Genomic DNA, 19,517 nt, shown 5'->3' with positions numbered 1-19,517 from the left:
AGGGGCCGGGCAGGACGGGAGGAAGTAACCGCCCCCCCTCCTGCGATTGGTCGGTTAACTAACTGACAGATCGCAGGGTATAGGAGGAGGTGGCAGGCTTGCCACCTCGCTCCTATTCTTTAGCATGGTCCTGGCTGTCTGTGACAGCCGGGATCATGCGAAATTACCGGGCGGTCGGGTCCCAGAGACCCGATCAGCCCGTTATCGCCGCAGATCGCAAGGGCGATTTCCCTTGCGATTTGCGGCGATCGCCGACATGGGGGGCCTACATGGCCCCCCTCGGCGTTTGCCCTGGATCCCTGCTGAAGGATTTCAGCAGGGATCCGCTTCTGATCTCCGCCGGGTGAGCGGCGGAGACCAGGAAAAGACATGACGTATGCATACGTCATGGGTCCTTAAGACCCAGGGTGTGATGACGTATGCATACGTCATGGGTCCTGAAGAGGTTAAAAAGGCCTCTAAGAAATAAAACAAGCGATCTTATTGGTTGCTATGGGCAACTGGTCTACTTTTCCTCTGCACAGGTTTCGATAAATCTCCCCATTAGAGCCCATCCGCTCACCAAAGCATTCTATACAGGAACTTCATGGAAGTTGTCGGCTGTAAAGTAAACTAACCAGGTATGAGAGATCCAAGCTCTTCTGCTATCTACCACCTTCGGATCCAACATAAGGGCCTGCTAATATGTGGCTCCACAACGGTGTCCTTGCACCACTCATCTTCGTCTACCTACGTGGTATAGGCATTACCAAACTGTGTTTTTCTGCTATTTCTGTTATTACCATTCTTATTATTTGAAAACTTTAAATAAAAATGTATGGAAGAAAAATAATAATAATCTGGGTTTCATGGATGAGAAGCTGCCTCGAGGTAGAATAATAGCACCTAAAGGACTCTCAGACTTTCTGATGAACCCAAGATTGAACTTTCTGGTCTCAGTTCTACATATCCTTTCTGGTTGAAACTGCTCATCACCTGCCTAAAACCATCCATACAGTGAAGCATGGTGATGGCAGCATTATGCAGTGGGAGTGTTTTTTAGTGGCTGCGGCAGGTAAACTGGTCAGAGTTGAGGGAAAGCTGAATAGAGTACAGACATATTCTTAAAGGGGTACTCCGCCCCTAGACATGTTATTCCCTATCTAAAGGATAGGGGATAACATGTCTGATTGCGGGGGGGGGGGGGGGCATCCCGCTCCCTTCCCCTCCCCTCTAGTTACACCCCCTCCCTCCCCCCTTAATTATACCCCTCCCCCCCTTAATTACACCCCCTCCCTCCCCTCCCCCCAGGGGCGGACTGACAACACTCGGGGCCCCCGGGCCAAAAAAGGCAAGGGCCCCTGCTAGTCTCTGCAGCTCATCAGTCTTCTGCCACGCCCCTATTCCACCCAAATCCCACACACAAGAAACTAAAATTTATATATGTATGAAGCACTTTAACGTAGGTAAATTTCCATGACCAATAATACTGGTATACAAGAAGTAAATATATTCCACCACACAATAACTGGATAATACCGCCATATTGTACTGAATAAAACAATTATACACAGACCACAATACAATACCTTTTCTTCTCCGTCCGGATAAGACCCCCATGTGGATCTCTTAACATCTGCAAGACAAACATGTCAGATTCTGCACTTTTTCAGTGCCCTCAAATCGTAATAATGCCCTCCTTGTGTCCTGCACAGTAAAAGGGCAGGTAGGTAGGTAGACAGGTAAATAGGTAACTAGGTAGGTAGATCAGGAAGTCAGATCTGTAGGTAGGTGACAAGCCAGGTAGGTAGGGGGCTAGCTAGGTAGTTAGGCAGTCATGTATGAAGGCCAGGCATGCACATAGTTAGGTAGCCTGGTATGTAGGTAAGTAGTTAGGCATCCAGGCATAAAGTTTGGTAGCCCCCCTTCCCTGTAGGTATAGGCAGCAGAGTTAACCCCCCCCTTCCCTTTAGGTAAAGGCAGCAGAGTTAACCCATCCCCTTCCCTGTAGGTATATGCAGCAGAGTTAACCCCTCTTCCCCAAAGGTATAGGCAGCAGAGTTAGCCCCCCACCCTTCCCCATAGGTATAGGCAGCAGAGTTAAACCCCCTTCCCAATAGGTATAGGAACAGAGTTAACCCCCTTTCTCCTTAGGTATAGGCAGCAGAGTACCACCACCATCCCCCCCACCCTCTTTCCCCGTAGGTATAGGCAGAGATAAACCCCCTCTTCCCCATTGGTATAGGCAGAGTTACCCCCCCAAACACACTTTCCCCATAGGTATAGGCAGAGTTACCCCCCCTCTTTCCCATAGGTATATGCAGAGTTACACCCCCCCCTTTTCCCATAGGTATATGCAGAATTACACCCCCCTCTTTCCCATAGGTATATGCAGAGTTACACCCACCCACCCCCCTTCTCATAGGTATATGCAGTTACACCCCCCCCTCTTTCCCATAGGTATATGCAGAGTTACACCCCCCCCTTTCCCATAGGTATATACAGAGTTACACACACCCACCCCCTTCCCATAGGTATATGCAGAGTTACACCTCCCCCCTCAGGTATATGCAGAGTTGAAAAAAATAAATAAATGATGCTCACCTGATGTCCCACGCAGCGATCTCCTCAGCAGCAGGGGCCCGCGCCTTTTCCCCTCCACAGTACAGGCGCCGATGAGTGACATCATCGGCTCCTGTACTGCGTGCTGTGTGGGAACGGAGGTCACGTCTCCTCTGTGTAAGCTGCAGATGCGGCTCACATAGAGGGGACAACTTCTCCTATATGTGCGTGTATCGGGCATACAGGAGAAGGCAGCGCTGTCTGTTGGGGATCTGGGACGAGATCCTCGGTAGCGGCGGGCCCTTAACCCGGCCGGTCAGTCCGCCCTTGGCACCCCCCTTGTGAGTGGCACCCGGGGCTGGACGTACACCCTCCCCCCCCCCCCCCTGGTGTGCCACTGACTCTAACCATCATAAAACAAACTGAGGTAAGGGACAAAGAAAGAGAGATGCCAATTACCTCCACCTGGTGGGATCAGAGGGGTGGAGGAGATACATTTCTCTTCCCTCCTAAAAAAAGCAGCTATAAAATTTAGATGGCACACAGCTGGACAACATCCTGTGAAACAGCTGGAGTCTCACCCACGAGGACTGCTATACAACCATTATGCTGTAAGGACTTTCTTTTTGCTTTCTGAATTTGTCTTGCTGTACTATTTAGTATATTTTTGTACCTGTATGTCATTTGGCCTTGTATTTTACATGTAGCACTGTGAAACAATTATTTCAGATTAAATGTTTATTTAATCAGCTCTGATCTTTAATCTCTAAATACAGTATAGGAGCTCACCTTTCTGAAGTAGGCTCTGGTGAAATACATTTAATTTGGTTAATTTGGTAACTTGCTTGGACTAGTAGCGGGTATCCAGAGGTCTGGTGGCTTTAACATTTTCACCATCACACTCTCTCTAGTGTCTTGGCTGGACTGATATGGTGTGATTGTGACATCCCCAAGATCATACTACCTCATACTCTTGAAAAAGCTAGGTCCAACTAGCGAAACGTTGAGCCAGAGGAGTAGATTTTAGCTCAGTCCCTTTGTTATAAAATGGATGGATCACGGTGCGCAGTGACACTATGTCTATAGACGGTGTCAGAGCAGAGTGCTGCAAACTGAACTCCGTGATTAAGACCATCCTGCATAGAATGCATTAATAAAACTTTACTAATAGGGACTGTAATTTTAAACACATATTGCCACCTAGTGGAAATCTTTGAGCACCTTTAATATTAATTTGTAATTATTAAAAGCTAAGTTTTAGACTTTAGAGGGTCTCTATTCAGGGTTTTCCTGAGGGGACATATATCCCCAAGGTTGTTGTTTGGTATATAAGTGCCCGTAGACCCTCTAGGGGGTATTTGTGAATTTATCCCCAAGATCAGACATGATCTCCTGGCCGGCTCTGCGACATTATGGTCACAGAAACCTGGGGCTTCCGTGTTTGTGATGTCACGCCACTCCCCCTCCATTCATGTCTATGTGGTGTGACAGCTAGTGCACAGCAGTCACGCCTACTCTCATAGACATGAATGGAGGGGGCGTGGCGGCAGTGATCACCAGTCATTCGGCACAGAGCGGAGTTTGCTCCATGCACCAGATGACTTGGGTGCCGCGGTGGAAATCGCAGGGGTCCTATCGGCTAGACACCCATCGATCAGACATCTTATTGTGGTGTCCCAGCACCAAAGGCTGTCCTGTGGGTTGTGGATCTCCACGGGCTTGCCTGCTGCAGCAAGGCAACAGGGCTTCCAAGGATTACACTGCATCCCTTCTACTTTGCTCCTAACTGTGTGTTGTACCATCTACACCTGGTCAGTAAAAGACAGTTATCCGTAACCCGACGTCGGTGTGTTTCTTATTCCCTGTGTCTAGCCCAGGAGAAGCTGTCTCCACCTCGGACCGTGTATAGGTTAACAGTGCCCTGGTGTCACAAAATGATAAGAATCCCTTGCACCAATGCATCAATGATGCCTGATGAAGCTGCAAACCTGCAGTGAAACGCGTTGCATCTTGGGATTAAACTATCTTAAATTTTACCTCGTCCTCCTTGAGTTCATCCTGTGCCTCGTGGAGCCGGCGTCCACCCTGAAGCCTTACTGATCTTGTATTTCTTATATAAGAGCTGCTTATTCAATGAGAATATTTACTCAGAGGTGACTAGTGGTGGCCATGCCTGTCTGTATATCTAAAGATGCATCCACCTTTACCTTTCCTCACTTTTTGTTTCAATATGTTTTTGCAACAAAACTCTCAGCAGACTGCAAAATTAGTGGGATTTGTATAATAGTAACAAAAAATAAATAAAAATAAAAACTGCAACATAAAAAAATGATTTGTACACACACAGAGATCATCAATAAAAGTTGTGCGCAAGCTCTATGTTGTCGTTTTGCCTCAAATTACTTTTTTTCCCCCCCATGTGATGCATTATGCAGTATACAGTATGTAATACAGAAGTAGGAAATCCAGAAACATTGAGAAGGTTGAAAAAGGCAGCCTTTACTGAATTTAGCTTCAAAATATTTTTATGTACAAAGAGATGGATGAGAAGAGAAAAAATATAGTGTATTAGTGTATATTTGGACAAAACCAAGAATATGTTTTTATTTTTATTGAATACAGAGAACACACAAATACACAGTTCACCAGTGGCTACAGCTAAGTGGAATTGAACACTAGAAGTTTCTGCATGTAGGAGTTTAGCCATTTCTGTCTTTCCATTGCAGTTAGCATTTTACTCTTCTCTCGGAAAGCAGCATCATCCGCCACCACTATGCTTCGTTTTTCCATCTCTTCATTAGCAGGCCACATTGGCAGCCATCTTTGGTCAGTCATTCCCCTGTTAAGCCTGACCTTATCTGGTATGAACCTTTTCTGAATATCATTGGATCCAAACATGAGCTGTCTGGTGATGGGCAGCATGAGCAACTTCCCGGCCCTCTCATCTGGTGTTTCATTGGGAATCATGTCTGAGGATAGCATTTTAATACTCCAATCATGGAATGTTATTGAGGGGACTTGGTTCCAGGAGTCTGGTCCACTTAGGAATGGATTTAACTCTTTGTCATTGAGAGATTGATAAGAGAGGTCTCTTTTCCAGAGTCTAGAAGATAAGGGAATTAAACAGTCACTAAGAAGATCAATAAATTACTGGGGGGGGGGGGGGGGGGGATGCTTTTATGAATACAGAAAACTATGGGGAGGAATTTATCATTCAGTGGATGCCTGGTCTTGGCATAAATCCACCAAATGATCCCTGTGCAAAAATGTGTATCTTTTTGGGGTTTTTACATTGCCTAAAAAGCGGTGACAGGGGCCTACACTGCACAGTAGATTCGGCAGGCTCAGCAGTAACTGGTGTGACCTATAGCGAACATTTACACTAGCAGGAGCAAATGTAGATTTCTACGTCCAGTGCACCATCATCCATAAAGAAGCGTGTGCCTGCTCAATCTGACAGCATTGGGATTTTATGGGCAGGCGTGTGATATGCCAATCTAAGTAATTGTTATTCATTGTTATTTTCTATGTATTAAATGGCACAATACATTTTGTGCCTTTTAAGTAAATGTAGAATGGGTCTATCCGCATGCTAGGTTGCCATTAAACTGGATAGCATAGCTTTTTTAAGGTTGAATTGTTCTTTAAAGGGAACCTGTCACCATTAAAAAAAATGTTGTGGGACTTATTGTATTTTGCAATGACACCTACCATTTAACTGTAAAATGTACTGCAAAACTAAAATATACATACATATTTGTGAGGTGAAATATTTGTGAGGTAAAAAAAAAAAAAAAAAAACCTGCACTTTCTATTGGTATAATTTTGCCATTGATCAGACTTTTTGATTACTTTTATTTTTTGTGGGATGTGATGTGGCCAAAAAAGCACGATTCTTGCATATGGTATTTCTTTTACCTTTACACCAATCACTGTGCGGTTTCATTAACATTATATCTTAAATATAAATATGCCAAATATGTAAAAAAAAATATTCATTTATTTAATGTAAATGCTGCTGTCAGTTTTGAGATATGTGTATTGGTAGAAAGCGATCAGTCAGCGGTATGTGGGTGGGGATGCTGCATCTCATGAACATATAGGACTTCTGCTATATAGTACTGCAGGAGTTAATCTATAAGTTCTCCAAAATTACTGCATTTTCAGACATAATTCAGGGACACAGCAGCATAGAGGGGCTGACAGATGTTTAATAAAAACGTTATTATATTTAAATATAACAATATATATATACGGTATATATATATATATATATATATATATATATATATATATATATATTATTATAATTTAATATTTTTATAAGGTGGTTTAAAAGTGTCCTTAAAATGTAATATTTAGCCTGTTGCAGTATATTACCAAGTACTATAGACTGGTTGGTGAACCTATTACAGAGGAGAATAACAGTACGTGCCTGCCTGGGTTCCGGATGGTGGGAATGATGGTTGAAGAAGACCATACAATGCAGTATCCCAGAAGGACTGTGATCAGAAGAAAACCTCGCCCAGCAACAATTTTTTCCATTCCCTGAATATGAAAAAAATAAATATTAATATTTGACAACCACGTCTACATATCTACGTGCGTAATGTATTAATGTACGTATGATGCTGTCAAGTTTTTTTAAATTCTTTTAATCCAGAGGGCCACATGCCCATCAGAAACACATCAGTTGGCATGCAGCTAATGGGTCCCGTAAAGATTGTTCTGAATTTAAAGGTACATTTTCCGCTGTCAGATTTTTTGCCCCTCCGCCCCTAGACATCTTATTCCCTATCTAAAGGGGAATCCACTGGGGACCCCCCGCGATCTCTCAGCTGCACCCGGAATTTGTTAAGAGCATTGGGGGCATTGCCGGAGGCTCCTGACGTCACGGTCATGCCCGCTTGTGACGTCATTGCCGTCCCATAGACTTGCATTGAGGGGGCGTGACCATGCTATCACAAGTGGCCGGGGGAAGGGGACCATCCTACTATCCACGGGCTTCCTGGCCTTTTTGTCATACTCTCCTGGAAGAGGATGATGTGAAAGGTAACTATACCTACACATCTCCCCTAGTGAAGTAAGTTCATCTCAGTGATAATCTACTATATTATGGTTTGACTGATATCATGTTTTGAACTGTCTCCGAGCGCTGGTTTTTCTATTTGTTCTTTTACAAGTGGCCGTGACCGTGACATTACTAGCCTCTGCTCAGCATTGCCAGTCATACGGCACGGAGAAAAGTTCGCTCCATGCACCAGATGTCTGGGGTGCCGCAGCCGAGATTGTGTGGGTCCCCAGCGGCGGGACCCCCACAATCACACATCGTATCCCCTATCCTTTGGATAGGGGATACAATGTCTAGGGGCGAAGTTCCCCTTTAAGCTATGAGCCAACTCTGCCCAATTTAGTAGGAAGCCAAGGCCAGAATGTGGAGAGGGCCCCTTTACCAATAGCCATATTTAAACAGTGCATGGCCATCCATATTAGATAATGTGATCTGACAGCTAACCCCCTCAACTCCCTCATAAAAAATGAAGGGTCAGACCAGCTGAGAATAAATTATTATTCAATTAGGGAGCAAGGAAGAAAGTAGAGATACCTAAAAAAAACTTTACTGCATAGAACTAATATTGTAAAAAACTAGATCCGTTTTCACAGCCAGACAATTCTTAATATTATATAACCACTAACCTTTTTTAAAATCCATATTAAAACCAGTAATCTCAGTTTATTGCAAAAGGGGTTGTCATGGCTCAATTTTAGGGACTACAGAATAAAAAAAATACTAGTGCATCTATATTATTAAGAATTGAGAATATCCCAGAGATTGCTTAATCTTGGGCACAGACATTAGATAATTGATAACAGAGCCTCCTGATGTCAGTATACCATTGTGTATGGGAGTAGCCTCACAGTCCCCTAAAGTTTACTATTGGGAATACAAGGTTTGTCATGTTATATTTTATCATGCTCGAACCTTCGTTCAACCAGAAATACCAGTAATATTTGGCAGCTACTTATCCCCCATCTCCTATGGCAAATAACATGGATGTGTAACCAAACTAGAAAAGAATGAATATTCAACCCTTAGTAATAAATAATATGACTATGTTCACTATGTTCATTGTAAAATCAAAACAAAAAATAAAATAGGTAAAAAAAACTGTTCTTTTAAGTTTAATGGTGTAATCTTATAATATACAATCTAAGGAATATCTTCTTTAGTGCACAGAAAAGCATTTTTACAGCATCGATTCACCTCCCAGTCACATCAGCATTATATTGCAGAGAGGGACAGAGAGAAGTGTGTTGCACAGAAAAGTGTGTTGCACAGATCCAGCCTAGAAGCACTGATAGGGAAGGGAGTGAGATTGAGAGAGAGAGTGCAATTTTGGGTGTAGTACACAGCGACTGTGTGCTGCAGCACTGGTGTGTACAACAACTGAGAAGCTAATAGTAGCCAGCCAGTTAGGGTTAGCAGAGCACTAAAAGTGTATTGTCCTCTATTAAGTGTAACCTGTGCGCACATCTAAGTGGTGTACCATTTTATTCCTGTTAAAGTCTTAAGGGCTTAGATACTGTGAAAGGCCAGGAAAAAGTTCTCACCAGCTGGTGTTGTAAACAAATACTGTTTTAAGCGTACTGGAGCGCATTGTCCTCCCCTCATAAGTGCATACTACATATGTACATCTAAGTGGTGTATCATTTTGTTCCTGTTAAAGTCTTAAGGGCCCAGATACTGTGAAAGGCTAGCAAAAAGTACACACCTGCTGGTGTTGTAGACAAATACTGTTTTAAGGGTAGTGGAGCGTATTGTACTCCCCTCATACACGCACTAAGTATGTCAGGCAGAGAAGTGCCAGGACGTGCACAGAGGCGTGGCAGAGGCCTAAATTAATCAGGCAGAGGTCACAGCAGACTAGTGGCGAGTGGCAGCAGGAGTCGCAGTGAGAGGCTTGAGCTCCCGGTAACAGCTAGCGGTCATGTCTCGACCAGCAACGCATCTGCCGTCATCGATTGGTTAACACGGTCATCCATTTCATCACAAGTGACATCTGACACCCCCAGTCAGCAGTCGGTGGGTTCCTCAGACACAACCCTCAGTTGGCATGGCCCGGGAGCAGTTCCTGTCCTCCCACTGCCTCTGTCCTATGCTGTTCCCTCCCACACAGAACTATCCTATGCTGTGGGTTCAGCTCCACTATTTAGAGAGGACGATCTAGAGGACAGTCAGCAGCTACTGCCCAGCCAAGAAGTGGGGGAGACATCCACCGCTTCCTCCGCTAGGTGGGCAAATAGTGATGAGGAGAATGGCGTGGGAGGTGGTGTTGCGAGCATTCATGCTCCTGAAGCAGACACTGTTGAGGAACCTGAGGAGGACATCAGTGACGTGCAGACACAACTCAATGATGATGAAGCCGATCACACTTGGGAGCCGGGTGCAGAAGGGGCTTCATTATCATCAGGAGAAGAGGGTTGCAGGTTGCCCGTGAGGCAGCAGCTGAGCCAGCAAGGTGGTAGCATGGTTGGCAGTCAGAATGGTGGCAGAAATGGAAAGTCTGGAGCAAAACGTGCCCGGGGTAGACCACCTGCTTCTCAGCAGCCTACCTTCCCAGGAGGTAGTAGAACAGGGGTTCCTGGAGTCGGCTGCAGGAGCAGTCAATCAGTGCGGACTGTTGGTGGGAAAATCAGCTACTCGGTGGTGTGGCAGTTTTTCATCAAGCATCTGGAGGATGTTAACCTGGTCACATGCAAAATATGTAGGCAGAAGGCGAAGCGTGGCCAGGGTCCCAATGTTGGCACCACAGCCATGCGTCAACATATTCAGCGTCACCATAAAGCAGCCTGGGAGAACCTTATTTCCGATGTGGTGGTCCAGCCTGCTGAATCACCCAGTGGCACGCCTCTCCCTGTTTCAGCCAGCCAAGGCTCCACCACCTCAGCCAAAGGGAGCTGTTTGTCATACCCATTTTCTGTCCCTCCAGATGCTCCCGGTCCTCCTACTTCCAGTCAATCATTCCGCCAGCAATCCAATGTGCTCCTGTCCAAGTTGCTGGTGCTGCATTTCCTCCCTTTTCAAGTATTGGACTCTGCACCTTTCAGATAACTTGTGCCAAGACGAGGTGGAGAGTCCCAAGCTATCATTTCTTTGCAAAGAAGGCAGTACCAGCCCTAAACAATTTTGTGGAACAGAAGGTGGGCCAGTCCTTGAGCCTGTTGGTGTGTACCAAAGTGCATGGCAGCACTGATGTGTTGAGCTGTAACAACGGTCAGGGACAATACATGTCCTTTACGGCCCACTGGGTAAATGTGGTTCCTGCACAGCCACAACAGCAATTTGGACAGGTCACTCCAATCTCTCAGGCCATTGGTCCTGTGACAGTGTGTGACTCCGCCTCCTCATCCTCCACCGTGTCCTCAGCCTCCACTGCACGGACAAGTCTCAGTGCCCCTCCAGCATACCATGTGTGCAGGGCACGGCGGTGTCACGCTGTTCTTCACATGGTTTGCCTTGGTGAACTGAGTCACACAGGGGAGGAACTGCTAAAAGTCATTCATAAAGAAATTGAATCATGCCTTACTCCATGAAAACTGGAAATGGGAACCATGGTGAACGACAACAGGACAAGACAACATCTTGTCTGCACTGCGACAAGGAAGCCTGAGACATGCGCTCTGCATGGCACACATGTTCATTCTGGTTGTCAAGCGGTTCCTGAAGTGTACCCCCATCTGCAAGACATCCTAACAATGGGAAGGAAACTTTGCATGCACTTCAGCCACACCGCAGAGCACACCCTTCTTGAGCGGCAGCGGCAGAACTGCATCCCCTAACATAGTCTGATTTGTGACGTTTCCACACGTTGGAATTCCACCCTCCATATGTTGGACCGACTATACGAACAGAGAAAAGCCATCACTGGGACTCCCCTGCGTAACTTCAATGTCAACCAGTGACAGCTCATACGTGACACCTGCCGTTGCTTAGGCCCTTTGAGGAAGCCACATTATTAGTCAGTTACCAGGATTACGGGATAAACAACATCATATGGGATGAACTGCTTCATTTACTACAACACGTGTTGGAAACGATAGCTGGTAAGGGCACTGGAGACGAGGCACCTATATCTCATGGCGGTTTTTCTAGTCATCTGGCAGGAGAGGACTAGAAGGAGCAGCTAGAGGAGCTAGAGGGTTATGAGGAAGGCAAGACAGAAGACCCAGACACATTGTGGCAGTATGCAGTGGAGATGGAGGCAAGGAGTCCCTCCGAGTCACTTGCACAAATGGCACGATGCATGCCCACTTGCTTGCGTAGTGACCACAGAATTGTCACTATTCGGCAGTGGGATGACTACTGATTCTCCACCTTATTGGACCCTTGCTACCGCCACAAAAGGGGGGCCTTTTTTACACCCACTGAGAGGGAGGACAAACTGAACTACTACAGAGACATCCTACGTAGTCAGTTGGCTAATGCCTATATGCGCCATCATCCATCCTCTCGCAGGTCAGACTCGGGGGGGCCCTCTGCGCTCACCTTCCACTGCCATGGATTCTGGGAAGGGGTGGGGTGGCAGGAGCAGAACCAGCTCCATCAGCAGCCTACAGTCTACAGTCGATGATGAGTTTTCTTCACCTTCATAGTGAAGCAACTCATTAGCTGCAGGTAGACCTGGAGCAGGACCTGAACCAGCAGGTGGTGGCATCCCTTGACATGACCATGCCAACACACCTTCAAGATCCACTGGACTTCTGGGCAGCCAAACTTGATTTGTGTCCGCAACTGGCAGAGTGTACCCTGGAAAAGCTGTCCTGCCCAGCCAGTAGTGTGCCATCAGCGCTGGTGTTCAGTATGGCTGGGGCCATAGTCACCCCAAGACGAACTCATCTGTCCATGAAAAATGTGGAGAGACTGACCTTTGTGAAGGTGAATCAGGCATGCATCAGCCAGGATTTCCACCCCCCACTGCCTGATGCATCAGAGTAGATTGACCATTGTTCACACCAACACTTCACAAATATTAATAGTGCAAAATATATTTAAGGTGCTGCTCGGCAGTTACACACATTCCTCCGCATCAGACCACAAGTAAGTATTGAGGATATGCATTAGCTAAAACTTAACTTTTCTTAGGATAAAATATATGCACCCAAAGTATTTTTTTAAATCAAACAAAAGGTGTGCAAAAAACACCATGTTCCACCTACACCACCAAGTATTGATGTGATGCAAAGACCTCTAAAAGGTGGAAGGGAACAACGTATGGTCCATTGTAACTGGTGGGGGTAAAAACTTCCCCTGTAAGGCCCTGCTCTTGCATTATTAATTCCTTTCTTGGCAAGTGTAACTCACCCTAAAAAGGGCGGCCCACACAGGAACCTTTCCCTATTTCCACCTACAAATACTGCCATTTCCCAGGGTTTTTAGGTGGAAATAGGGAGAGTTTCCTGTGTGGGGCTGCCCTTTTTAGGGCAAGTAACACTTGCCAAGAAGGGAATTAATAAGGCGAGAGTAGGGCCTTACAGGGGAATTTTTTACCCCCACCTGCTACAATGGACAATACGTTGTTCCCTTCCACCTTTTCGAGGTAAGTATTACTCATCTTAAAAAAGGCGACCCCACACGGGAATTAATAATGCGAGAGTAGGGCCTTACAGGGGAAGTTTTTACCCCCACCATTTAAAATGAACCATACATTTTTCCCTTCCACCTTTTAGAGGTCTTTGCATCACATCATTACTTGGTGGTGTAGGTGGCACATGGTGTTTTTTGCACACCTTTCCTTTTGTTTGATTTAAAAAAAAAATTGGAGTACATATATTTTATCTTAAGAATATTATTAAAAGTTAAGTTTTACATAATGCATATCCTCAATACTTACTTGTGCACACTAACACTTTTACAAAAGAGACAGTTTTCTTTTGCCTACCTGCCTCAGCTACTATTCTGATCCTGCCACCTGCCTGATGCCACACATCTGATGCCAAGTTCTCCTTTTTTAACCCACCTTTGTCACCGGGTACTTGTATTGCCACCCACCACCCCACTATGTCACCAGGTCACTTTCAGGACTCCTGATGCTGCTGATGCTACCTCCAGGCTGTCTCATACTGCCACCATATGTGCTCATCATACTGATGCCAGCTCCAGGCTTTCTCGTTCTGCTACCATATGTTCTCCTCATGCTGCTGCCACCTCCAGTCTGTCTCATTCTGCAACTATATGGTCTCCTCATGTTTCTGCCACCTCCAGGCTGTGTCTTTCAGCCACTATATGATCTCCTCATGCTGTCGCCAACTCCAGGCTGTGTCATTCCGCCACTATATGGTCTCCTCATGCTGCTGCCAACTCCAGGCTGTGTCATTCATCCACTTTATGGTCTCCTCATGCTGCCGCCATCTACAGGCTGTGTCACTGTACTGCCATGTGGTCTCCTCATGCTTCTGGCACATTAAACAAAACTTTTTAGGTTTATCCATTTGAAATCTTCAAATGAAATATAAAAAAATATCTTTAATCTTTTCAATTGTGAGGCCCTATGGTCTCCTCATGCTGCCGCCACCTCCAGGCTGGGTCATTCAGACACTATATTGTCTCCTCATGCTGCCGCCACCTCCACGCTGTGCCATTCAGCCACTATATGGTCTCCTCATAGTGATGCCACCTCCAGGCTCTGTCATTGTGCCACTCTGCCACATTGATTATAATAGGGACACCTCTAATCTGCATGTCATACTGAATAACAGTATTATTTCACTAACCCAGCAAGGCAAAGTGATCTACACCCCTATTGAGGCTCTCTGTAGGCCAAAAAGAGCCGTTTTTAATACAGATTCGCTGTGAATAAATTCAGACTGAACCGAATTGTTTCGGAAAATTCTGTAAATCAGCTGAATCAAATTTTTTAAAAATTCGCTCATCTCTACACACATTGCTCAAAGGGAAACTGAAAGCCAGTTCACCAGCATTAAAATCAATACATAGGGTTGTAATGCAGGTAAACAGAATTAAAATGAGGTGTAACTTACCCGGATCAGTGGTCTGGTTCTGGTGATAGACCTGTTATTCAGCGTCATTGTAATATGTTATTCACCGACTTTGTGCAATGGAGGTGGGACCCAACATACCCAGCATCCCTGCCTCTGTGTCGGGTCCCGCCTCCATTGTGCAAAGCCGGCGATAAACTTGAGCAATGATGACTAATAACAGGTCTACTGTATCTCCAGAATCAGACCACAGGTTCGGGTAAGTTATTTTTTTGTTTTGATTTTACAGTAAACATAACCAAAATGCTGCATAGTCACCTATTCTGATACATATTAAAACTTGTATTGTTTTATATTTTATATAAGTATATATGTTAGACTTGCACTTTAAACTCTGTTGTATATCTGTTGGGAAAATGTAGGATGGGCTGGAGCTAAGAAAGGTGGGTAAGGCACCTAAGGAGTACATGGCTATGTTCACATGAGCAATAATCTGCTATTCTGCTGAAATTCCATTCTGCAAAGCTTGCTGCAGACTTTGTGAGGAACTTGTGGATTTGCAGAGGATTTTCTGTGTCCTCAAAACACAGAATACTGCTGAAATTCAGAGCCTCATTGAGTTCAATGGGATTTTACCCTCAATTCTGCAGAATTTAAAGACAGGTCTTTTGCAGAATTCCCCCATTGAACCTAAAGGGCAGTAAATTCTGTGGACTATTGTTGTTACCGCACAACAACAAAATTCCCCAGGGATTCCAGGGCAAATTATATGTGACAACAACCTTTAGGGGTCGCCCCCCAAGGGGTTAACCCTAAACTGGAAACCCCCCTTAAAACTAAATTTTATTGAGTCATTTAAAATATATGAGCTCCGGTATTGTAATCTAAAAGCACAGCTAATAGTTGCTTAAATGATATGTTAGCATCCTGTAACTTCTTGGGTAGTGATATTGTGCTTTTATAGCACTAATCTGCGGATGCCACTATATGGGTAGAGAAGCACTGTAAGCTGCTAGTTAAAATATGAATAGCCCTCCGCTGCCCGACGTTTCGTTGGATGAACCAACTTTATCAAGGTACAGAGGCTAATATTAGCCTTTGCACCTTGATAAAGTTGGTTCATCCAACGAAACGTCGGGCAGCGGAGGGCTATTCATATTTTAACTAGCAGCTTACAGTGCTTCTCTACCCATATAGTGGCATCCGCAGATTAGTGCTATAAAAGCACAATATCACTACCCAAGAAGTTACAGGATGCTAACATATCATTTAAGCAACTATTAGCTGTGCTTTTAGATTACAATACCGGAGCTCATATATTTTAAATGACTCAATAAAATTTAGTTTTAAGGGGGGTTTCTAGTTTAGGGTTAACCCCTTGGGGGGCGACCCCTAAAGGTTGTTGTCACATATTGTTGTTACCGGACTGAAAACTGTAGTATACCACGGTTTTTAGTCCGGTCATAAAACCGCATACAGGGCAAAAATTAGCTGACCGGGGCGGGGTCACTATGTGACTCCAGACGGCTCATTGAAATGAATGAGATGAGGACTGGGTCCAGCTAGGACATGGGAGCGCCCGGTTCTCACATCTCCCAGCCGTATCGTGGTGTGAATGCACCCTTAGGCTTCTGAGCACTTGCCCCTTTGCACATTGTATCTTTCATCCTTGGGGGGGGGGGGGGGGCAATATAGGGTTTAGGTACAGTATAATATGGATGTAGGAAATTAGCAGAGAAAATGCAAGCAACTATCCTACATGTTTGGCAGACTTTATAATGAAGAAGTAATAATATTGATATAGTATATACATATATATTTATATATATATATATATATATATATATATATATATATACCTATACTAAGAATTACCACCTACATGCACTGATATGATATCTGCCCATCAGTCTGATCAGATTCTTTCATCTAGAATTACAATTTTCAAAGATGTAGCAAATACACCTATCTAAATGCCAATTTAAACTATAGTAAACATTGCTACCAAATAACGTAAAGCAAACAAAGAAATAAAAACTTTTCATCATTCTAAGAACCATAATGACTAATAACTATGCATTCTTTAATTCTGTTCATTTTTTACATCAGTCTAGAACTATTTTATGCCACAGAATGTACGTAAGTTTAAAGACAAGACTGGAGGTTACCTGGATATCTCTTGCCTCTTGTTGTCTTGACTAGATAGGCAGAAGTGCGATGATGTTTTGCGGACTCTCCAAGCTTTGCTTTCCTTTTATAGATACATAAGTATGGTTATGAGCTGACGTATCTCACATTTTTTTTTGTTTTTATATACATAAAATTGACTGTATCACCTCTACTCATAGGTCTTCTCAATATCTCTTTAACATCTATAAAGATATGTTCTGGTGTCGAGACATGGGGGAGGAGGACACAGGAAAACAGTAGCAGTGGTGACTTTATTGTTAGCACTTATTTCACAAAAGATCACATTCATGCCAGAAGGGGGGGTAACCCGGACACTTTAATGAATTCAATAATGACATGCAAAAATTAGGTGAGTGTTCTTTGCAACGGCAAAGAAGAGAGACCGGTGTCAGGACTGCAAGGAAAAAATCCAATATTGCTCATTTTAATTCAAAGTCAGCAGAAATGATGGACCTCTTGCTTAACCCCCTTCCCTCTTCTCTCTTCCTGTTGTCTTGTATTTAATTTTCAATATCAAAATGTCCAGGAAGCCCTCTGACCTCCAGCATTGGGGTTAAGGGTGACCTTGTTAAAAATGTAACAGTGAAGGGCTAATTGTTTACAGAACTAGAGCCCTCGCCTGCTTGTTAAGTGTGAGCTGCTCGCGGACCAGGCGTGAGTCACCAGCCGCTCCAGCATGGAGATGATAGTAACTTCAGATAATACATATGTCCTGCAGCACTTGAGTTTTCTTATCATTAGTGGATCAAAGTTGTAGAATAATGAAGTTTCGGTTGCATCTTAATAAAGTTCTTTAATAGTACTTCTTGGCATTGATAATGGCCTGCTAATAGGCAAGACTCCTGTAGGCTCCTGTACTCATACTGCTATTGGAAAGTTATGTAACTATGGATAAACTGCAATCTGAATAAGTTTATGAGCTCATATGTATGAGAACAACAAACCTCTCATATATATATGTGGATACATAGACTAGGCTCGTTACACCCATCGGGTCTTAACATGGACTTTCCTGTTCGAGTATTTAATTATTGTTTAATATGGATCCCCCATCCTCTCTTTTTATTATTATTTTCATATGAGTAAAAAGTTGATCCATGGGCATATATAGGATGGTTTTGTGAAGATGAGAGGATTTGCAGAACCCATCCACTTGATATATATTTGTGTTAGCTAGTCCGTAGTAGGGTGTGCCTATGAATCATTTATATTATCTACCTGTTGTATTATTACTTACACTATATTTTTCACTATTACAGATACTCATGTGAAATCCGTAAAAATCATGTATCATGTATCATGTAAAAATGGGCGGCTCACCTCTGACTGGAAGACCGTATGAAATCCCTGGAACATGGTATTTTTTGAGAATTTTTTATGAACTCGTTCTCTCAAGTGTTAGAGATATAGCACTTAATTATTAGCTTTGGGTATGACTGTTTATCAAGATGAATACATTGTATTAGGGAGCAAGTGCAAGTGATGAAGGGTGATGCATTTCTCAGTATGGCAGTCTCGAAACAGGTGTAGGATGAGAAATTGGCAAGCCAGAACGTGTTTAGGAGTCCTAGATATGGGACCATAACATCTCGGCTTAAAGGGGTATTCCAGGCAAAAACGTATTTTTATATATCAATTGGCTCCGGAAAGTTAAACACATTTGTAAATTACTTCTATTAAAAAAATCTTAATCCTTCCAATAGTTATTAGCTTCTGAAGTTTTCTGTCTAACTGCTCAATGATGATGTCACGTCCCGGGAGCTGTGCATGATGGGAGAATATCCCCATAGGAACTGCACAGCTCCCGGGACGTGAGTCATCAGAAAGCAGTTAGACAGAAAACAGCAACTCAACTTCAGAAGCTAATAACTATTGAAAGGATTGAGATTTTTTAATAGAAGTAATTTACAAATCTGTTTAACGTTACGGAGCCAGTTGATATATAAAAAAAAGTTTTGGCCTGGAATACCCCTTTAACCTTCGTCCTTTGAAACTGGAGGGTCACTGGCTCTGATGAGCATACATACCCTAAAGATAATGCCCCAACTAAATGAACTGCCTGCAATTACTGGGTCTTCTGTCCATTGGACAGACCCCCATCAGAAACATTGCAACAGCAAACCATATACAATGTACTATATAGTTATGTATTTAGATTGATAAAGCATATTATTTACTCACTTAAAGGTACTCCGGCGCTAAGACATCTTATCCCCTATGCAAAGGATAGGGGATAAGATGCCTGATTGCGGGGGTCCCGCCGCTGGGGACCCCCGTGATCTTGTACACAGCACCCCGTTAGAATCAGTCCCCGGAGCGTGTTCGCTCCGGGTCTGATTACTGGCGATCACGGGGACGGAGCGTTGTGATGTCACGGCTCTGCCCCCATCAAGGCTCCGCCCTCAATATAAGCCTATGGGAGGGGGCGTGGCAGCATAATTTCTTGATGAAAATTTCAAAAATTTTATGAAAAATTTTACAATTTTGCATTTAATTTTTTTTTAACTCTCTGCTTATAAGGAAAGTAGACATAACAAATAAATGTTATATTGATTCACATATACAATATGTCTACTTTATATATTCATCATAAAGTTGACAAGTTTTTACTTTTAGAAGACATCAGAGGGCTTCAAAGTCCAGCAGCAATTTTCAAATTTTTCACAAAATTTTCAAAATCCAAATTTTTCAGGAACCAGTCCAGTTTTGAAGTGGATTTGAAGGGCCTTCATTTTAGAAATACCCCATAAATGACCCATTATAAAAACTGCACCCCTCAAAGTATTCAA

At 43.8% G+C, this 19,517-nt stretch overlaps 1 protein-coding gene across 11 annotated transcripts in view; it reads right to left on the bottom strand.

Moving 5' to 3' along the window:
• Positions 1 to 5,032: 5,032 nt before the first annotated feature.
• Positions 5,033 to 19,517, bottom strand: part of PTH2 (parathyroid hormone 2) — a 39,592-nt gene continuing 25,107 nt past the window's right edge. For all 11 annotated transcript variants that reach the window (XM_056542610.1, XM_056542606.1, XM_056542614.1 and 8 more), the window contains 3 exons: positions 16,707 to 16,789; positions 6,977 to 7,089; positions 5,033 to 5,644 (listed from right to left, as the gene is read on the bottom strand). In XM_056542610.1, the coding sequence (XP_056398585.1) occupies positions 5,200 to 5,644; positions 6,977 to 7,086 (555 nt within the window). In that variant the 5' untranslated portion in view covers positions 7,087 to 7,089; positions 16,707 to 16,789 and the 3' untranslated portion in view covers positions 5,033 to 5,199. The remainder of the gene's footprint in view (positions 5,645 to 6,976; positions 7,090 to 16,706; positions 16,790 to 19,517) is intronic.

Source organism: Hyla sarda, chromosome 10, assembly GCF_029499605.1.
Source record: "Hyla sarda isolate aHylSar1 chromosome 10, aHylSar1.hap1, whole genome shotgun sequence".
Taxonomy (NCBI): domain Eukaryota; kingdom Metazoa; phylum Chordata; class Amphibia; order Anura; family Hylidae; genus Hyla; species Hyla sarda.
This window is presented reverse-complemented; position numbering and strand designations above follow the sequence as displayed.